This window comes from Opisthocomus hoazin, chromosome 9 (assembly GCF_030867145.1).
Source record: "Opisthocomus hoazin isolate bOpiHoa1 chromosome 9, bOpiHoa1.hap1, whole genome shotgun sequence".
In the NCBI taxonomy this organism is placed as follows: domain Eukaryota; kingdom Metazoa; phylum Chordata; class Aves; order Opisthocomiformes; family Opisthocomidae; genus Opisthocomus; species Opisthocomus hoazin.
The window spans coordinates 30,767,759-30,787,084 of NC_134422.1; the positions used below are offsets into that span (position 1 = coordinate 30,767,759).

Sequence of the window (19,326 nt, forward strand, 5' to 3'; positions counted from 1 at the left end):
AGAGCCATTCTTCTTATCAGGGGCCAGAGTTAAATTTTTGTAGCGATAGTGAGGTGATCCATTGCAGAACGACGTTTATCAGGGCCTCTGACTGCTGCGGCTATCTTGCCTTCTAATCCGTCTTCCCTGGAGTGTGTTTGAGCATTCCAGTCCTCTGAGCAGCTCTCAGGTAGCTGAGACTCACCGAGCAAAGCCGCAGCTGCTGGAGACTTCTAATACAGCAAAACGTAAGCCCCCGGGGGCGGCAGCGGCCACGCGTGACCTCTCCCTCCCAGACTGCGTGCAGGGAGCGCGCAGAGCCGCACGCTTTAAGCCGTCGGCGAGCAGTGGGACGCAGCGCTGCTTACGCTCAGCTGCTTGAAGGGCTTCACCGTGCAGGCATCAGAACGGAGCTCCCGGGCGGCCCCGCAACGCACAGCCGAGCCCGGCACCCAGCAGCGCCCGCTGCCCGCTCGGCACGCGTGGGCAGAGCACCCCAGGCCCAGCCAGCAGCGCCTGAAGCCTTTCGCAGCACGGGGAGGGGGCCTGGGGCACTTCCCGCGCCCTCGCCGAGCCTCCCTGGGCCGCGCAAGCAGCCACCGCCGGGCAGCAGGCGGGCCGCGCCTCGTCAGTGCTGGTGTCCGTTGATACTTCTACGTATTGTTATCTCATCCTTGTTGGGTTTATATTGGATTATACTTTTCATTATTTCAATATTTTCATTATTTTATTATTATTGTAGCGTTACTTTTATGGTGCCGCAGCTGCAGCTGCACCATCTGGCCCGCCGGGGAGCGCCGGCCGGCCACCCCGGGGGCGGGGCCAAGGGCGTGGCTCCGCCAGGGGGCGTGCCGAGGGGCTGCGGCCTGCCGTGCGTGTGCGCGTGGGGAAGGAAGGGGGCAGGCCAGGAAGGGCGCGGCGGCGGCCGCGTGACGAACCCCACGCCTATTGGCGACGCGGCGTCACGCGGCGCGCCGACGGGAGGCGATTGGGTGGGAGCGAGGCGGGGCCGGGCCTCCCCCCGGACCGGGGGAAGGTGGCGGCTGGCGGGAGGTCTGTCGCTCGCCGCGCGCAGGAGGTGGCGGCGGGGCTCGCGCGGCCGTCGGGGCGGGCGGGGGCCGCGCCTGGCCTGGCCCGGCCGGGGCGGAGGCGACGGCGGCGGTGATGCGAGGCTGAGGCCCGGCCCGGCCCGCCCCGCCCGTCCCTCCCTCCCTCAGCCCGGCGCCTCGGCCCCCCCTCCGCCCCCTCTCCCCGCCCCAGCCCGGGAGCCGCGTAGCCGGGGCCCGGCGGGGGAGCTCCGAGCTCCATGGGCAACACCGTCACCTGCTGCGTATCCCCGGACGCCAGCCCCAAGCTCAGCCGGGCTCGCGGCGGCGGCGGCGGGGCAGCGCCGGGGCCCGACCGCTGGGCGGACGCGTACCAGGCGGCGGCGAGCGGCGGCGGCCCGGGGTCGGCGGAGGCCGAGTCGGGGGACTCGGATCCCGGCGGCGGCGGCCCCCACCTCCAGCACATCAGCGACCGGGAGTTCCCGGATGGTGAGCGGCGGGGTCCGGCGGGCGGCGGGGAGCCACGGGCGCCGCATCCCTCCCGGCTCCGCCGCGGGTGGGTGCCCGGGGGAGCTGGCGGCCCGGGGCGCGGCCCCTTTGTCCCGGCGGCAGGGGGAGCGGGCGGCCCGGCGAGACCCGCAGGGGGGGTGGGGGGGTGCCGGCCTGCCGCCCGGCCCGCGGCGCGCCCAGGCGAAGTTCCCCGCGGCTGTCACCGCTCTGAGAGCTCCGCGGGTTCGTGCGGGCGCGCCGCGTTGCTGCCGCCGGACGGGGAAACCGGCTGCGGGTCCGGGGCCTCTCCCCGAGGTACCGGCGGCCGCCTGATGGGTGGCCCGGCGAGGAGCAACCGGTGCCCCCTCGCCGCCCGGGGTGCGCCCGGCCGGGGTCCCCGGTTGCCCCGCTGGCCGCTCCCGGGGGAGATGGAAGCCTGGCGGCTCGTTTCCCGTTGGCTGTGGAGCCGGGACTCGGCCGTGGCGCTCAGGCGGCCCGCAGGAGGAAGGCAGAGGGTGCGTGGGGAGCCCGGGAGCGGGGAGCCGCTGAGGCTGCGTGCACGTGACGTCTCTGGGGCCGGACGCGGGCGGTGTGGCCGTGCGGGGCGCTGGGCTGCAGCTGTGGGCTCCTGCGCGGAGCTTCCGTGTCGTGTAGCGCTCGCGGTTCCCCGTTTGATGTCCTTGAGCTCGTGGGGAAAGTACGTGTTGGCTGTTGCGGCTCCTTCCAGCTATACCTGGCAGGCTGGCGTCACACGGACTTGCTCTGCGGTGCATCTCCTTTTCAGACCTGCCTGGGAAGAGCTGGCGGGTTGGTGCTGCAGTGAGTTACCGAGACAACACATAAGAGGCTCGGGGTGCTCCTGTCTGTCTCTGTGTTCACGTGATAACGTGAGCGTACAGCACAGTGTAGTAGCTTATGATACTCAAAATTTAGTGTAATTAACAAGTGTCTTGCTATTCCTTTTCATAATTATAACCACACCTATACGAAATACATTCATTTGAAAACAGCCTTACTGACATCTTTAATGTATGATGCATGCAGTAACAATTATCACTGGCCCTCCATACTCATCTTGAACTTAAAAAAAAATTTTGGATATTGGAGAGAAACTGGCTGCAGAAGAGTATGAGGAAATCTTCAGAAGTGGAATTGTTAAACCTGCGTGGTTCTGCACAGCACCATATGGTGCGGCTGTTACAGAAATGAGATGAAACAGTCAGCCCCTTGGATCTCGTTTGAGACAGCTGTGCAATACAGCAGTAGGAGAAGTTCTATTTGCAGTCTAGGAGAAATAAAACTTTATTTTTGTGAGAAGATATTACAGAAGTCTCTCAACTCTCCCATACTTGTTAAAGGAGGAGGAGCTAAAGATTCTAATAAGCCAAGCAAAAATGCCTGAGCTAAATAAATCTGCTCAGGAATAAGGGTTGTATTTGTTTGAATCTTTAGTATGTGATCATGTCAGCAGTGCTAAATAACTAGGATTAATTGTGAATTCATCTAGATGTCAGAATGGGCCTTGAAGTACGGAAATATTTAATTTTTTGAATTTGCAGACATGAATAAAAGTGTGTAGTCCAAGAATAAGTCAGTAGCTGCCTATCACAAATTTCACTTTTGTGGCTGTGGGAACTTTAGTCTTGAGGCAGGAGGCAATCCTAAAATTAGAACTGCATCAGTAATATACGTTTTAGATTATTTTAAAGATCAGTTTTACAATGGTATGTCGTTCACTCACATGGCCTCAGAATTAGATCTACTACAAATGATAGATGCTATTCGTCTATAGTTTTCTGATTGATAGAACTGTTTAGGGCTGCAAAAAGTGTCCATGTGTGATACCTTTATGAAGATACAGGTCTGGGTGGTCGATATTGGAAGTAAAACTTCTTGTGTTCATTTTTGAACGTTATAAAGTGCTACCTAGGTAGGATTGAAGCAGTTCAAAACGTAAAGCGTTATTTGTGAAGTCTGAAATCGAGTGTTTTGAAACATGTTACAGTGAAATTTTAAGTGATACTGTGCTATTTGTTTAATTTAAGACCTTCTGTGAAACTAGTAAATCTGTAAACGCAGCACTTGCATATACCAGATAGCTGTGCTTATCCCTCTTAACTCTAGGATATAAAAGCTATCAGCATACCCAAACAATGCAAGCAGCCTGCATGTTTCTGTGCTGTTGACTACTACAGAGCATTAGTTTGTTGCTACAGTGGTAAGTAGCCCAGCAGTTTCATTTGAGGGGTAAATATTACTTCTATAATTTCTTAATGTATAATATCATAGGTTAGCTAAGATGCTGATTTTGTCAATAACAGAAGGCTGGGAAACTACTGACTTGCCTTTTCTTGAATGCTTTGGCAGGGGGGAAAGAGAGAAAGCTGCAGGGAAAAAGTCAAGATCATCTTGGCTATTTTTGTTCCATGCTGCTCAGTTCTAGGAGTTTCTAAGAGCACAGCTAAATATATCAGAAAGCTAGCATCCAAATGTGATGGAGATGCTTCATTCCTTAAATTTCTGTCTTTATGTTGTTTGTTGTTCTTAAGGCTGTCTTAATACTTTTACACTTATTTTGCTAAAATTGAATGTTTTGATTGTATCAGGAATGTAGAAGTTACCAGCTGAGCTTTGGACTTTTTTTTCTGTGGTTTTGTCTTGCTTTTTCCTAGTAAGTGGAATGTGGTCCTTGCAGGTATGTGCTCTTAAATGAGGATTATTGTGTAGCTTCTCCAGCACACTACTTAACAGGCACTGCCTTCCAGTCAGTACTGCTTAGATTGTCTGTATGAGATCAGAATTAAAGAAGAAAAATCTCACTTTCTTAAAATGGGGAGGTTACGAGGTGGTATTTATGTAAGAGAAAAAAGGAGTGGTAAGTGGGATGGAGATACAACACACTGAAACTGAAAGTGTAATGTTTCCAAAAAAGTTAATTAAAATGGGAAGGGATTGCCAGATCCACTGCTAAGAGAGAATTACTTTGTATTTTATCATTCTCGAGATCCTGAGCCATAACCTGTTCAGTGCACAGTTTTTCAGAATGACAAATAAGCTTGTGTTTATGGTTTTATATGCTAAGCCAAGTTATATTAAGTAAACAGGAATAAATATCACTTTGAAAACGATAGTTTCTTTCAAATAGGTGCATGCCTACTGTTAATGTTAAATATCGAAAGCTAAAATGAACCTAAAGCTGCTAGTTGACTGTTCAGCTGAGCATTAAGCTTTCCTTCTTTCACCGTGCAAGCAACAGTCTGAAGTAGTTTGAATTGACCAAACAGGCTTTCCTGTCTGGTTTTAGAAATGGCAGCTCTTTGATCTTAATGTGCCATTTGGGCTGTTCTGATTACTGTTTTTTTAGGTGTGTTTGTCCCGGCCCGGCCCCCACATGCGTGTCTGCTAATCTTTATTTTGGGCTTCTTTTTTCCTGTGATTTTTTTTTCTGGTTATTTGGGAGAGAGTATCTTACAGCTTTTGTGCCAGATCCCTATGTTTAAACATAGATCTAATTTTTCGTAAATTCTTTTATCCCTGGATAAAACTAGAGCAAGGCCTTGCTTGGCAGACTGTTCTCACTTGTAGTTCGAAATGTTATCTCCCTCCACTGCTGTTACCGCCTTCAGCAGTTCTGAGCAGAGGTTTGCCTGATTCACGTGAACCAAGGGGAAGATTGTTGACCGACTGAACTGGTGGGACAAAATGACCTGCTACCTTTACCTGGAGAACTGGGGCGGTGGGTTAGGTGGTGGAGAATTTCAAGCGAAGAGACAAGCGGGGATGAGAGGGAACAGCAGGTGGGATCAGGAGAGGTGCTGAGCGGGGTGCGGTCATCATGTAGAGGTTAGGTGGGAAAACAAACAGAACGCAACTTTGAAGAAGAGAGTTAATAGAGAATGAAGTCAGTGAGATTTACCTGAACAGACGCAGACGGACTGGTGCTTAGAATAACTCTTCACGCACCTATGAGCCTACTTTTCTTTTTTCAACAGCTCCCTGGCTCTTGAGAGGCTGTGCCATGCTGAAAGGGGCAAGCTTCAAGTTGCCTGCGTGCTGCAGTTACTAAACGGTGTTGAAGATGAACAGATACTTGAATATACTGATTGTGATCTGATTTCACCAACAGCTTGTCTATAAACCTCCTTGCAGAAGGTCTAAGTACTGTTCGTTTGTTCCTCTCTTATATAATATGTCAGCTTACTTGAGGCGTGTGGGTGGAGAGTTTTTTCCTGTTTGTTTTTTTATTTTTTTTTCAAATCCTGGGTAAAATGTTAGTAAGTTAAACAAAAAAGAAAAGAAAAAAGATGAACACTGGTGCAAGAAGTCAGCTTTTTGATGCCAGCAGTTTTCAACACAGGAAAGGTTTAACCATCTTGTGTTGGTTTTTGTGCCCCTATTTGAAGATCTGTAGCTGCATAGGCTGACAAATACCTTTTTCTAGTTAGACAAAGTTGGAGGTGAAAACCAACTGATGCTCTGGTCCCTGTTCTGGTGTTCCTTCTCCTTTTTTCCTTGTATTTGCCAAGTTTTTCATCTAACTTATGCTCACTCTTCTTACCCCAGAACTCTAAACAGCTCTTTCCTGTAATTGACGGGGAATTAATTACAAAGACATTTGTAGCAGTTGCAAATAGTATGTGATCTTGACAAGTGTGAAAAAATTGAGACTCTGCAAGCCTGAAACACCTTCCCTGTGTTGGCTTAAGATGCCTGATGTTGTGGCCTGTATGAAATAATCTGTAAAGTGCCTGTAGTGGAAATGACTGAATCAATAAGTGGATCAGAAACAATGATGAATTTGATCTACAAATTTGGGAATGGGAAATCATTGCCATAGTGTAGTATCCGTATTTCTGTTCTTATGCTTGGGTACTGCTGACAACTGAGGAATCCTCTATCCTTTTCTCTCTTCACTAAATCTTGGAGACTTAGGCAGCGAGAGAGTTTATGTAAGTCTTAGGTTTTTAAGAATAGTTGGTGTGGAACGCATGTACATGAAGCTCATATGGAGGGAAACTGGTTTGGTTTGGTGAGTGTTTCTTCAGGCTTCTAGTATAACAGGTCTTATAACAGAGATTTTCATAAAATGGGAAATGTTGAAAGGAGCAACAGCAAGCACTGTCAAGCACTGGAACAGGCTGCCCAATGAAGTGGTTGAGTCACCATCCCTGGAGGTATTTAAAAGACTTGTAGATGTGACACGTAGGGACATGGTTTAGTGGTGGACTTGGCAGTGTTAGGTTTACAGTTGGACTGAATGATCTTAAAGGTCTTTTCCAACCTGAGTGATTCTGTGATTCTATTCTATGAAATATATGGCTAACCTGCAGATTTTGATGAAACTTAAAGAAACAACTCATTTTTATCTGGACTTTTTTCTTTTTTTTTTACTATGATTTCCATGTAACTTACCCTAGGATCCTTTCCTCTTCTGGCTTTCTTTAGGACACTTGCTCTTTTCCCTCCTGCCAGGGTAGATGTTGTAGAACAACGGGAGTTTTGTAGCTAGAAGTGTCTGTTCTCTGAAGTGTGATCAGTGTGGTGAAGTCATACTGGAAAGCTGACTAACAGTGGAATAAACTCTTGCACAAGCCAACAAAACACAAAAACCTACTCCTCCCAAATTTGCATTACATGTTCAATTAGGGTTTCTAACAATTCTTCGTTCTTCCTGTATGTGGAAGAAACAGTTACTGTGGGAGGCAGGAGGAAAATGCTACCAAACATTATGAACCCAGACCCTGGATCTGTAGATACTTGCCAACAACCTGATCTTGCGATTTCTAGGTGTATTTGTTTTTTCCTTATTACAGCTAGGGTTTGAATGTGTTTTATTTCACTCACTCGGAAAATCATGTTTTCAGAAGAAAACTCTGTATGTTTGCACTTGAAGGGAAAAAGAAAGATGCAACTGGCTTATAAAGCTTGGTGCTATTTATTTAAATGTGTAGTAGAGCCAGAGGAATGAAACTGAAGATCATACTTGCAGGTGATGCAAATACCAGGGTTACTTCCACAGCTCACACAAAAATCCCACTGTCAACCAGGTAGTGTTCTACAGTGTTTGAGCTATGTGTTTATAGTGCAATTTTGCTTCTCTTTGGAGTTCTGAAAGGCTCTTGAGTCATTGCAGGAATCAAACATAGTTATTGGGTTTTTTCCAGTGTGAAAAGTAACACTGGCTTGTCATCCAACGTGTCAATCAGATAATAAACCGTTGAATGCCACTTTCTTTCAAAGACAGAAAAAAGCTTTTCTGTAAAACTGTTGGGCATGTTTTGTATGCAGATAGTTATTTTTCTTTTATAGGACAAACTGCAGGTAAGCTGAGAATCCACGAAGCCACTGTAAAGAGTGACTGCGTTTGAGCTTGTGCCTAAAATGGCACAAAACTTGATGAAACTCTTTAACTTTCATAAAAGCCCAAACTTCGTTTGAAGTTTGCATTAATGTAAGTAATTGGAAGAGGAGGAAAAAACTTAGCACATCAGCTGGCATATGACACCTAGCACACAGTACAGTGCATCTTATTTTGGCTGCAAACACTAGATGAGACTTGAATTTCTGGTACTCACCTGTTTCTCTTTCTAAACCATGTCTTGTGAAAAGAAAGGCAGAGAGCATGTGAAGAGTTGTTATGCGGAAAGTTTCCCTTACACTTGCAGTTATCAGCATGGATCTGAAAGTGTAAAATTTGATTTTTAGTGCACAGTCAAATGTTAGGCGCAGCACAGAAACAGACATCTAACAAAATGTTAGTTACTTTTACGATCTAGCTTGTGAACTACTGTTTTCCTTCTAGTTCCAACATAAAATCCTAGGGACATCTAGTTTTCCTCCCTTTTAACTGATCCTGCCTTCACTGTGGAATTTGGGGCGCTGCTGACATCCTGTTGTTCTGCCTAGCTCAAGTGTGTAGAAGTGACTGTAACCCTGACAGGTACATCATGAAACCCATGGAAGCCTACTTGACTTCGTTCAGTCCCAAAAAGGCTAGATATTGTGTATAGTGGAACAAATCTCTCGATCATGTTTACTCAACAGGGGCTGTGAACCAGGTACAAGAACCAGGTACATGCTGAGATTTGCTGTGGAGGCTGACAGTAGCAATGTGGATCCTCCTACACTTTAAAAAATGCAAGAACACTAATACTGTATTGATTTATTTTTTTTTTAAACCTCAGAAATTAATAGATAACTTAAACTCAGGCTAGCCCACAGTATTTAATAGATGGTCTGCACTTTTGCTTTTTAAATTCTCCTGATTTTAGTAGCAATTTTAAAATGCTTACTGTGTCAATTTCTTGTTGAACCAGCCCAACTCAGGAGTGTGGTGTAAAAGAGCAAACAATTGCTTCTTAATTAAGAGAGCTGCCTGTATACTGAAGAAATTTCTGCAGCCTTCTAAAACATCACAGTGCACCTAGGTATGTGCTGAGTATTGGTAATGATATTGCTGTTCTCACAGGAGTGCCATGAAGAACAACTGACAGATTTTAAATAGCTTTACGACATCCTTCTGCATGTATTGTGTAAAGTCACGATCTTTAGAAATAATCATTTAACAATGAGGGTGGTCAAACACTGGCACAGGTTGCCCAGAGAGGTTGTGAAGTCTCTGTCTGGAGACACTTGAAACCAGACTGATGCAGTCCTGGACAGACTGCTCTAGCTGACCCACTTGAGCAGGGGGTTGGACTTGGGTGATCTCGAGAGATCCCTTCCAACCTCAGCAATTCTGTCTCTTTGTTCACAAAGACCAGCTGTGGGGGTTGGTTTTAGTTGTTTTGCTTTTTAAATAAAGAGTTGGTTTCCTTTGGGGAGTTAGGAGTGTTTTTAAGAGACCTATGCATATGCAAGTGTTGGTTAAGATTGTTTTCACCACGATTCTCCCTCAAAATAGAGTTCCTTTCTGCAAACTGGTTGTGTTTGAAAGCATCTCATTACGCAGCAGATCTAGTCCTTTACATATTCAAATTTGCTTGTAAGCTTTGTATCTCTTGATCCATCCGGTTATTGAAGAGAGATGTAGTCTGTTGAAGATGAGTAATCCGGAGACCAAAGTGCTTTCATTTTGTCCAAATCTGGGGAAGAAGGCACCTGTGGAGTGTTCAAAGGATGGACTAACCTATGTGTGACTGAGGACATAACAGGAGAGGGCAAATTGGAAACAACCTGTGTGTGCTGGATTCTGTGGTGTGCGGTGTGGCTAGTGAGGAATCAACAAAGCAGGTTGAATTTAGAAACCATAATTGTAACTTTTAGGAAAGTTTTTAGGAATAGATATAGAATAACATAATTTAAAGGGCAAATCATTCTGTATGAAGTTATTGTTAGGATTAACAGACTTTCTGAAATGTATTTGCAAGTCTGTTAGTCTAATTTGTTTTGATTTTTAAATCTTTATTGGGAGTGTTAAGTAACTCGCATTTTTCATACTATAAGGTAATGAAATATAAGGGAAACTCAAACGTTAATCAAAGCTAGTAACCCACTGAGCGAGGGAAGAAACACAATTTACAGCAAAGAGGATTTTCGGATGTAGTGTCTTAAATATGTACTGTATCAAAATGTTACTGTTGTCTAGTAAAGCAGAAGATGGGGCTAAAACTATTAAAGGAAATGCAATGTTTTCGTGTTCTGAAGTGGTGAAATCGTCAAAGGGCTGCTACTTAGTGACATCTTTGACTGTCAGCTTTATTCATAAGCTAATATATGTAGCATGATGCAGTGTGTAAAATGTGTTCTTAATAGTTAGAAATCACCTGTGGAGGTGTGTAAAAGAGTAGGTAGGTAGCTAGCATTATAAATTCCTAAAACCCACATGTTCTTGTATGTTCTTATATGGCATAGAGGAGTACAAGTCAAGTCTTCGTGGGGATGTTGTGTTGAGGAAAGGACATGAGATCTTGAGCTAGGGGCAGAGGTTTGCTTTTAAAAGTGATATGATCTGCCCTGTGGGGGACTGTATGCTCTCTTACCAGTGCATGGAGCACACAGCAGCAGAGGTAGCTGAGATTGTCTGAAGGGCAAGCAGGCTGCAAGGCGTTCTTTAAAATGAGAATGGTGAGAGAGTGAAGCAAGTTCAGGCTTCTCTGTGGTCCAGTTGGAGACAGGGTTGATCTGACAAGCGTAGTACCACATGAGTAAATGGCACTGAGAGATGTGGAAGAATAAGGAGGAAGGCTATTTTTAATATGTAGTTCTCAGGGAGAGGTGTAAAGCCAATGTAGTGCGGCAGTGTTACTGTGCTGCTCCCACAGACAATTTCTGGTGGTAATCTCCCCTTCTCACCTCTATTGCTAAGCGTGAAGGTCCAACAGAAAACATGTTTTGACTTCTATTGCGTTGGTAGCCTCTAGAACAAAAATGTTTTGGAGTTGTTTTCTTGCTCTTTATATCATCCTGTTGCTTCTCTCATTTCTTTCATTCCTGTTTCTGCATGTTTTAATTCCTGTTATTTCTGTTTATCCTGTGGCACACTATGCTTCTTTTCTGTTAACTTTCTGTGAAGCTTCAACTTTGTCACCCATCTTCTGATGTAGCTCCTAATCAAGACTTACCCTTATTTTCAGAGTTACATATGTTGGTTTTGGACTTGCAAGTACTACCGGGATGAAGTATTAGGAGTTACACTTGGTTGAGAGTCAAATGGTTTGCAGACAGATTGATCTTTTCCTCTATCTTTTCTTTTGCTATCTTTCCCATTCCATTTTGCCTCTTCTCACATCCTTACCTGCCCCTTGCCTTATGCTTCCTTCATCAGCTGTATTGCAGTTGCTTTTTGGTATTTCAGGAGCGACACTGGCAGTTTAGGAAGAGCAAATTGTATGACTAATCTTCCCATTGCTTGAAAAAAAAAGCATTGTCCAGGGAAAACAGCACAGAGAGGATGGTTAAAATTCTGTTTAGAAGGGGAAAGCTACAGGGAGGCGGTCTACTAAATGCATCTTTCTTTGCAGTCTCTTGCAAGACAAAAGCAGATGTACTGTTCTTTTAATGCCACATTTTTCTGGTATAAGAAGCCTAGCTACAGTTGGTCTTGATCACTTCTTGTGTGGTTCACAATGAGGGACTGCACAATGTGTCTTGGACTTCATTAATACCATAACTCTGATTGTATCATCTGTGTTGTGGATTTAATGTGCTATGGGCGCTGATACACCTGACTGTGCAGGCGAAAGCTTCTTGTATCTGGTAGAGCTACTGTGGAACTGGACCCAGTAAAGTCTATTTTCCTTTCGTTGCTGTTTCTCTCCTCAAATGTGCGGGTCTGCTTGGGTTCATGGGGCCATTTGATTTGCATGGCCGTGTCACTGTTGTGTCCCTTGGTGCATCCTGCAGTGCTGCAAATCTTAGACCCTTCTTTTCTTGGATGGAAGTTGGTTATATTTGCATGTGTTTTTTTCCTGTAGTGATTTTAGTCCTAGACTTGATTTGTAACATCTAAGAAGCATGGATACAGGCATTGGCAGAGCACAAGAGGAGGCAAAAACAGTATAAGAAGCGAGCTTTAACAAGTCATACTGTTCCAAAGTAAATCAAAGCTTCAGAGAAGTCAAGATGTTAGTGTATTTTTTTGTGGTGAGGGAGGATAGGTGTTATCCCATACTGTCTTTTCCCTGGAAAAAAATCACCTGTCCTTTTTAACATTTATCAATGACCTCGAGAAGGCAATGGAGTGCGTCCAAATTGCTGATGACACCCAATTGGGCAGCAGTCAATATGCTGGAGGCTGCTCATGCAGAGGGGTCTGGATAGGCTGGAAGATTGGGCCAACAGGAAGGCTATGCAATTCAGCAAGGAGAAACAGAGTCCTGTGTTAGGAGGTACTGAATTCAGTATCCCTCTTCCCTCTGTTTTCCTGTGCTTATTCCTCCCCAGCCTTCCTTGCTGCCTTCCCCTAAGTATCAGGCAAGTCTTGTACAGTCCCCACGTGCTCTTCCCTACGGTTCCACAGTGAGTCCCATAGCCCTGCAGGTGTTAGTCCCCCTCGGTGGGAAAGGTGATCTGGGCTCTGTGGACCCTCATTGGAGGTTTTCAAGAATCAACTGGATAAAGTCTTGAGCACCCTGGTTCTACCTCGTAGCTGACCCTGTTTTCAGCAAGAGGTTGAACTAGAGGCCTCCTGAGGTCCTTTCTAACCTGACTTCTCCAGTTATTCTGAAAGTTCCTGCTGAACTGTAAATAAATAAATTGAGTTGTGTGCTCTGTTTGCATCATAACTTACTAATAATAAGCTGCATTTAAATCTGCATATTGCAGTCTTGTTCTGCCTCTTTGTGATACTGAAGTTATTTGGCAGACTAGCAAAATACTTCCATTTCTGAATCACTCTCTTCTCAAATCTAGAAACTTGTTTAATATTTGCAATTATTAATGAATTCCTTGGTCTATGTCAAGTTTGGGGTTTTTTTTTAATGGACTGCTAGCATTAGAAACTAGTGTTGGTCTCTATACTGTCTCTTAAAAGTAATTTTGCTGAATCAGTATTAGAAACTTGTCAACATCGTGGACAGATTTTAAACAACAGTTGTACTGCGTTGTTGAGACACCACAAACAGTAGTTAAAATGTTATGTATGGCATACAACTGTGTTGGAATTTTTTTCACCCCCAGATAATTAAATGTGTGTTAGTGGTATTTCAGGTATGAGCTGTAGGACAAATTCTGTTCTAGGGCTTCTGAACTAGGACTTCTTACATTTTAACTACATGATTAAATTCAGATATCTGTTCACTGTGTGCCGTGAATGAGCACAGTAAGGTGAAAATAGAAATACTGCTTTTGTAAGTTGGCTTTTAAAAACTGCTGGAGATGGTCTGCTTTCATATCTGACTCTGGCCTTTTTTTGGGGGGATGAAGGGGGAAATTCATGATTGAACAATTTTTGTGTTCCTAGATGGACATTGGCAACCTTACTTATCCAGTAGACATTCAAAATTACAGTGGTCTGCATCCTGGACCACTGTCAGAGCAATACTGTTGGACTAAGATCAGTGATGTTGTAAGCCAAGTTCTTGGAAAATATCCAGGTCTGAATACCAATGTTGTGTACCAGTGGGAATCTGGAATGAGAAGTCTTGGGGACACATGTACTTTCACAATTACGTTCACTCGCTGATGCGCGAGGGCTGTGGCTGTGCTATGGGTTATGTGCAGTAGCACAAAACATTCACATAGTTAAGACTTTCAGCACCAAGACAGTTTGTGCATACTTTGGCTACAGTTGAACTAGAGTTCTGTAGGTTGAATGCATAAAAAGCTCTTAAGATTTTTTTTTTTCATTAAAAGTTGATGGGGATTCTTAGATGACTTTGTTTTTTAAGGGTGTGGCAACTGCATTGGTGTACCACCTTGAAACACTAACGTCCAAGTTGGCGAGCTTGCGTGCTTTTATGGTCAGCATGACAGAAGTGGCACACAGGAAGATCAGAATGACAGGTGGAAGTGGATGTGAATTTGCTCTTGCCAGGGTGTACAGGATTGCAGTACTAGATTGTTCCTATGTTGACATAAGTCAGTGTGTCTGTAGCATGACTTCCTCAGAGCAGCTGTTTTTTTCTGTCAGAGCTAATGCAGCTCAAAATTTCGTCATGCTGTTTACAGGTTCATCAACAAACTTTTTAGTGATCACTCCCATGTTAATCTAAGGGAGTAATATATACTCATGTCATCACTGGTTCAGTTTGGCAAAGGATTAGAACAATCATTTTTTTCTTCAATAATTATATATTAGCTGTACAGGGTTTTAACTGAAATTCCAAAAGAACAGAATAGTGTAAGTTCCATGTTTTTCTATTTATCAGCACTGTAAAAGTCACTTATTAGGTTCTTTCATAAGAGCATGCAGATTGTTTCCTGATGTATTGGGTACTTAAAGCATAGAGTGAAAGATCAGCAGTGTCTTTTTTTTTTTTTTTAAATTATACTCTTGATACAGAAGTTCTAGCTTTCTGCCCTCTACTGAGCACAGGCTCCACATCCAGCTACCCTGACACGCAGGGGCACATACTGACTGTTTTCTGAGATCTGCCTTTCTAGGTTTTGTTTTGATAGAAACTGTAAGCTACTTCAGAGCTTCTTGGCAGTAGGAATAAGTCCACAGGCTTTTTTTCAGAGGGGAAAATGTCAGATTTTTGTTTATCTTGGCAAAAGTAAAGTTTTGCTTTAGAGAGACAGCCCATTCTACGTATTTCTGATCTTGTCTCCATCTCTGTGCTTGAACATTTTAAGGCTGGATGTGAATCGTTGCAGTAATCATCATCATCTGTTAAAAGTATCTCCTTTTTTTGTCCTTTCAGATTTAGCCTTGGAATCTAATCCATCTGATCATCCCAGAGCAAGCACGATTTTCCTGAGCAAGTCTCAAACAGATGGTAAGCTAAGTTTTTTCCCAGTTTAAAAAAACACAGGAGGAAAACTGGAAAATAACTGCCAATTCTAATTACACAGCTTGAGATCACTGAAATTGCTTTAATTCTTTAAAAGCATAGGGATTAATAATTTGTGAGTGTACACAGAAATGTGTTCGTAGGCTGTTTTAGTTAACGCTTAAAATTACTGGTTCTTCTAAACGCTTAAATATCAGGAGATTTCAGAGTCTGGATCCTAGTAGTCTGAAGGAATAAGGCTTTCTTCACTAGTCTAATTCAAGCTTCAAGCAGTGGCGGGTATTTTTATGGCAAAGGACTGTTCTAAACTTGGAAAAAAAAAATAAAGGACAGTTTTCTGTAAGGAATAATAAGCCTAAGCCATCAGTCTATATCGGTTGCTTTTGAATGTGTTGTTTTAAGCTGTTTGAATAGTTTCAGTAGCATAATTGTTCTTGAATTCTGGTTTTAATTACATTGATGTATTGAGATTTTCACTTTCTTTGCAGTTTGCTTGTTTACTTAATAAAGTCACTTTTGAACAATTAGTATAGCTTGTGCATTCCAAAATGCTGTTAAAAAGCAGAGGTATTTCCGTATTGCACAAATAAAATAATTCTGACGATAGTTAATTTTGAAGTTGCAACACAAAAGGAGTTTAAGATACTCTTTTAAAAATGCTTCTGTTGGTTCTTGTTTGAAGTGCTGTTTTTTCTAAGACAGTGTTGCACTTGAGATTGGGTGTGTTGATGGAAAGCTGCTGTGTATCTTCTACCTTGGCATAGCTTTGCCACAGAGAAGTAGAATTATTTTGACAGGTCAGTCAGTTGCAGTCCTGCTATTCAGAGCCTTATGGCAAGTAGTAAAATAGTCAATTGTATCAACTTTGCAATGCTCGGATGATCTGTGAACAGTGGAAACAAGCACTAGCGTGATTCTCCAGAAGAGATGATACCAAGGAAATGTAGGTCTCTTTCCTTGAGGCCCTTAAGGTCAGTCTTCAAACAGACAGAGGATCTGACCTGTACATTTCAGACACCTCTCGGATGAGCGCTGCCTAAGTTGCAGTTAGCAAGTTGATATAGTTCTTAAACATTGTAGAGCAGCTTTACTCTGCAGCCTTTCAGCCTTGCTGCAAATAACGTTCAAACTACACGAACATACTTGTTGGGGGTGGTATTTCTTTTAAACATTATTCAGTATTCTTCAAATGTGATGTATTGAAATGTATACACTTCTGTTCATGTAGAAAAATGCTCTGCTAGGTGACATAACTGTTAAACTATTCTCTGAAGTTTTAATTAGTTGGATGAATTGATTTTTACAGGGTATTTCTGTGGACAAGTCAGGCAGAAGAATTTATTTTCTAATTTCGATGGATCTTCTTTAGTTAACCTTCCATAGAACTAGTAGAATTAATATCCGTAAGTTCTTTCTCACTGAGATGTTATCAGAATGATGAGTTTTTATTTATGTAAAATGACCAAAAAAAAGTGGATACTGTTCCAATTGTGAATTTTTCTAAATATGTATGAGAGTGTGTCCTGCTAACAAGTGGTAATGATCTGAGGTCAGAACTTTGGAGAAGTCAGCTGTCCAGGCTGGTCACATTTGTATAGCTTTTCTGCATGTATGCAACTCTCAGCTCTCCTTTAACAGCACAGTTTTACTGCTGGTGTTATAGCTGGAAGTTAAACCTTACAATCTTTTTTGAAAGGCTGACACAGTTTAAAAGGATCAGATAACATGGTTGCAGTTATAGGATAAATAGGCATAGCTTGTGCCAGGATCTTTTGTATAGTGAAATTCTTTTTACCTTCTGCTGTCTATAAGAGGAGGAGAGAGAACGTGTGTAAACTACAGGGCACCCCTCCTTGTGTGTCTTTGGCAGGTTCATTGTGTGATGTTTCTACTTCTGATTGCTGAGTGGTTGCTGTTGGATGTTGGACATTCCCTGTCTGAACTATCCAAAATCACACAGTTTTTCATGATGCACAGCACCTTGTCAAAGCTGAGACATTTTTCCTGTAGTGCGATGGGTAGAAGTAGTTCCTAAATGTACACGTGGATAGTTAGAAGTAGTATGTAGTTTACTAGCTTGATAAAACTCAGTATGTTTTCCTTGAACTACTTTTCCAGATGCCTAAAGTCAAATTTGAAACTTCTAATACTCGTGTACTTCAGAAGACTAGGTTAATAGATTTACTTTTTTGATTGTTAATTGGGATTGTATTTTAGAAACCTTTCAGTTCACATTCTTTTTCCCGCTTTCTAGTGCGAGAGAAGAGGAAGAGTAACCACATCAATCATGTAAGTAAAAGAAATTCTTAGTTTACTATATAGATAATATTAGCATATTGGGACAAAGACAAATTCAAGTAACAACTGTAGTAGTTCTAGTTATATAGTCCTACACATGTTCCAGATCCTCCTTAGCAAGATAAAACTGAATTATCTTTGCCCGTCTTTAAAAAATAAACAAACAGGCACAGTATCCCAGAGCATAGAATGGCTGATGTCAAAAGAATAATTATGGATATTTTTGCTGTATCAATCTTGAGCATTTCAGAGCAGTAAAGGAGAAAATATAAGTCAAGCTGTCTACATTGTTTTAAACAGAAAAAAAACTGGATTAATTTCTCAGGTGAGGTGACAAGTCTTAAATGATTTGCTGTTTGAGCATCACTACAGGACTTATTGTAAGAAATGTATCTATCATGAAAGGAGAATGATGAACTAACATTATCATCAGCATGATAAATGATAATCTGTTAGTTTTAAAATCTGCGAAAGTGCTCTAAGTTTCTTCCACAAATATTAGTTAGTTTTGGCACTTCACTTACCAAAAAAAAAAGCAATGTCATTAATAAATGGATAAAAAATTATTAACTAGTAAAGCTAAGAATGGAAGCTATTAACACAAAGCTACTGTCTAGCAGAAGTGTCTAGTGATAAGTTACTGGTAAGATAATGATATTTCAAGTCTGTTGTATTTAGTGTGATTACAGGGGGTGGTTCTTTTTTTCTTTTTTTCAATTACAGTTCCAGCTTTAGTCTGCCAGCACCAAGGTGAAGTGTGATTGGATAGGTTTTTCTGCCAAACTTCATCTAAAATGGGAGATGTTCCCAGGCAGCCATTGAATTGTGAATGGTGCCAACATTTTCATATGAAAGACTTTCAAGTTTTTAAACAAGACATTTAAAAAGATTCTGGCAAAAACTAATGAATCTTGAGTTGCTTGATTAAAACTCCTCCCTCAATTACGACATCCAAGCTCCAGTGCAAGGCATTCTCTAAAAATGCTCAGGGAAGCCTGACTTAGTGTTATATAGCAGGATTTCTTACAATATAAAATCTACAGGGTTAGATGGGATATACGGGATAAATGATGGAACATGTTGCTAGCTCTAAATAGTAAAAGTAAATACAATAGTAGTACTTTATTTCCAGATTCCAGATGCTAAACAATACATGAGTGCAGTGAGCAATGTATTACAAGAGATGATATATAAACCTGTCTTACACAAAGGGTATTCTCAGGAACTTGATGGCTATAGGGTAGCTTACATAGCAGGAATAATCATCTGCAAAGACCTCCTCTGCAGTGACTGCTTGAGATGTAAAGCCAGTATTCAGTGTGGTAAACCAAAAGCTCACAGATTGCCTCTTTTTGAGTGTATTTCTGGTTTGTGTTTTTTGTTTTTTTTTTTTTTGTTCTTCCCCTCAAGGTTTCTCCTGGGCAGCTTACAAAAAAATACAGCTCATGCTCAACAATATTTATAGATGACAGCACCGTCAGTCAACCTAACCTTAGAAGCACAATAAAGTGGTAAGAACTATTTGTCATCAGCAAGGGACTGAGTAGCATTGCAAGGTTTATTTGGGATTTTGTGGTGGTCTTGCCTGTTCCAAAGTCAGCCGCTCACTCGAATGAGAGGAGCACAGCACTGCTTACTCAGGTTGGTCATGGTGTAGAGGTCTCAGGGTGCAGAGGTCTGGTTAATTGTGACTGCTGAAGCAAGGTTTGGTTTCTTTTAGTTACAGAGCTAATATACTTCAGAATAGTTACTGTGCACTTGAGAATCTGAGGCAGTGCAGAAGTGTCAGCATTTTGCGTTTAAAAGTGTGTGTTGGGGTGGGGAGCAAAAAGGCTTCACATGGAAAGCCAAATCTAGAAACTCTCAATCTGGGAAAACTTGAAATGGATTTTGCATGGAGTTGCAGAAGTTTGCTGGACTGTTTGCTGCTTGCCAGTGGTATTAGTCTGCCCTCTAGTGGTGGATAACAGTATGTTGCTGGCTTTGGTTTTAGGGCTAGCCTTTCTACTTTTTCTTTGTATATTTGTTATTTTAGGTATGTGAGTTTGATACTTATTGGGTCTTTTTGGTTCTCCAGTGGAAATGGCTGTTTGACCTATTGTTCTGGGTACCACAGAGAC

General features: G+C 42.9%; 1 protein-coding gene across 1 annotated transcript in view; it reads left to right on the plus strand.

Annotated features, from left to right (window-relative positions):
- The first annotated feature begins 1,158 nt into the window (after positions 1-1,158).
- The window catches only part of CCNYL1 (cyclin Y like 1), a 34,848-nt gene continuing 16,680 nt past the window's right edge, over positions 1,159-19,326 (plus strand). The window contains exons 1-4 of the mRNA XM_075430026.1: positions 1,159-1,514; positions 14,819-14,893; positions 17,163-17,197; positions 18,617-18,717. Of these exons, the coding sequence (XP_075286141.1) occupies positions 1,286-1,514; positions 14,819-14,893; positions 17,163-17,197; positions 18,617-18,717 (440 nt within the window). The 5' untranslated portion in view covers positions 1,159-1,285. The remainder of the gene's footprint in view (positions 1,515-14,818; positions 14,894-17,162; positions 17,198-18,616; positions 18,718-19,326) is intronic.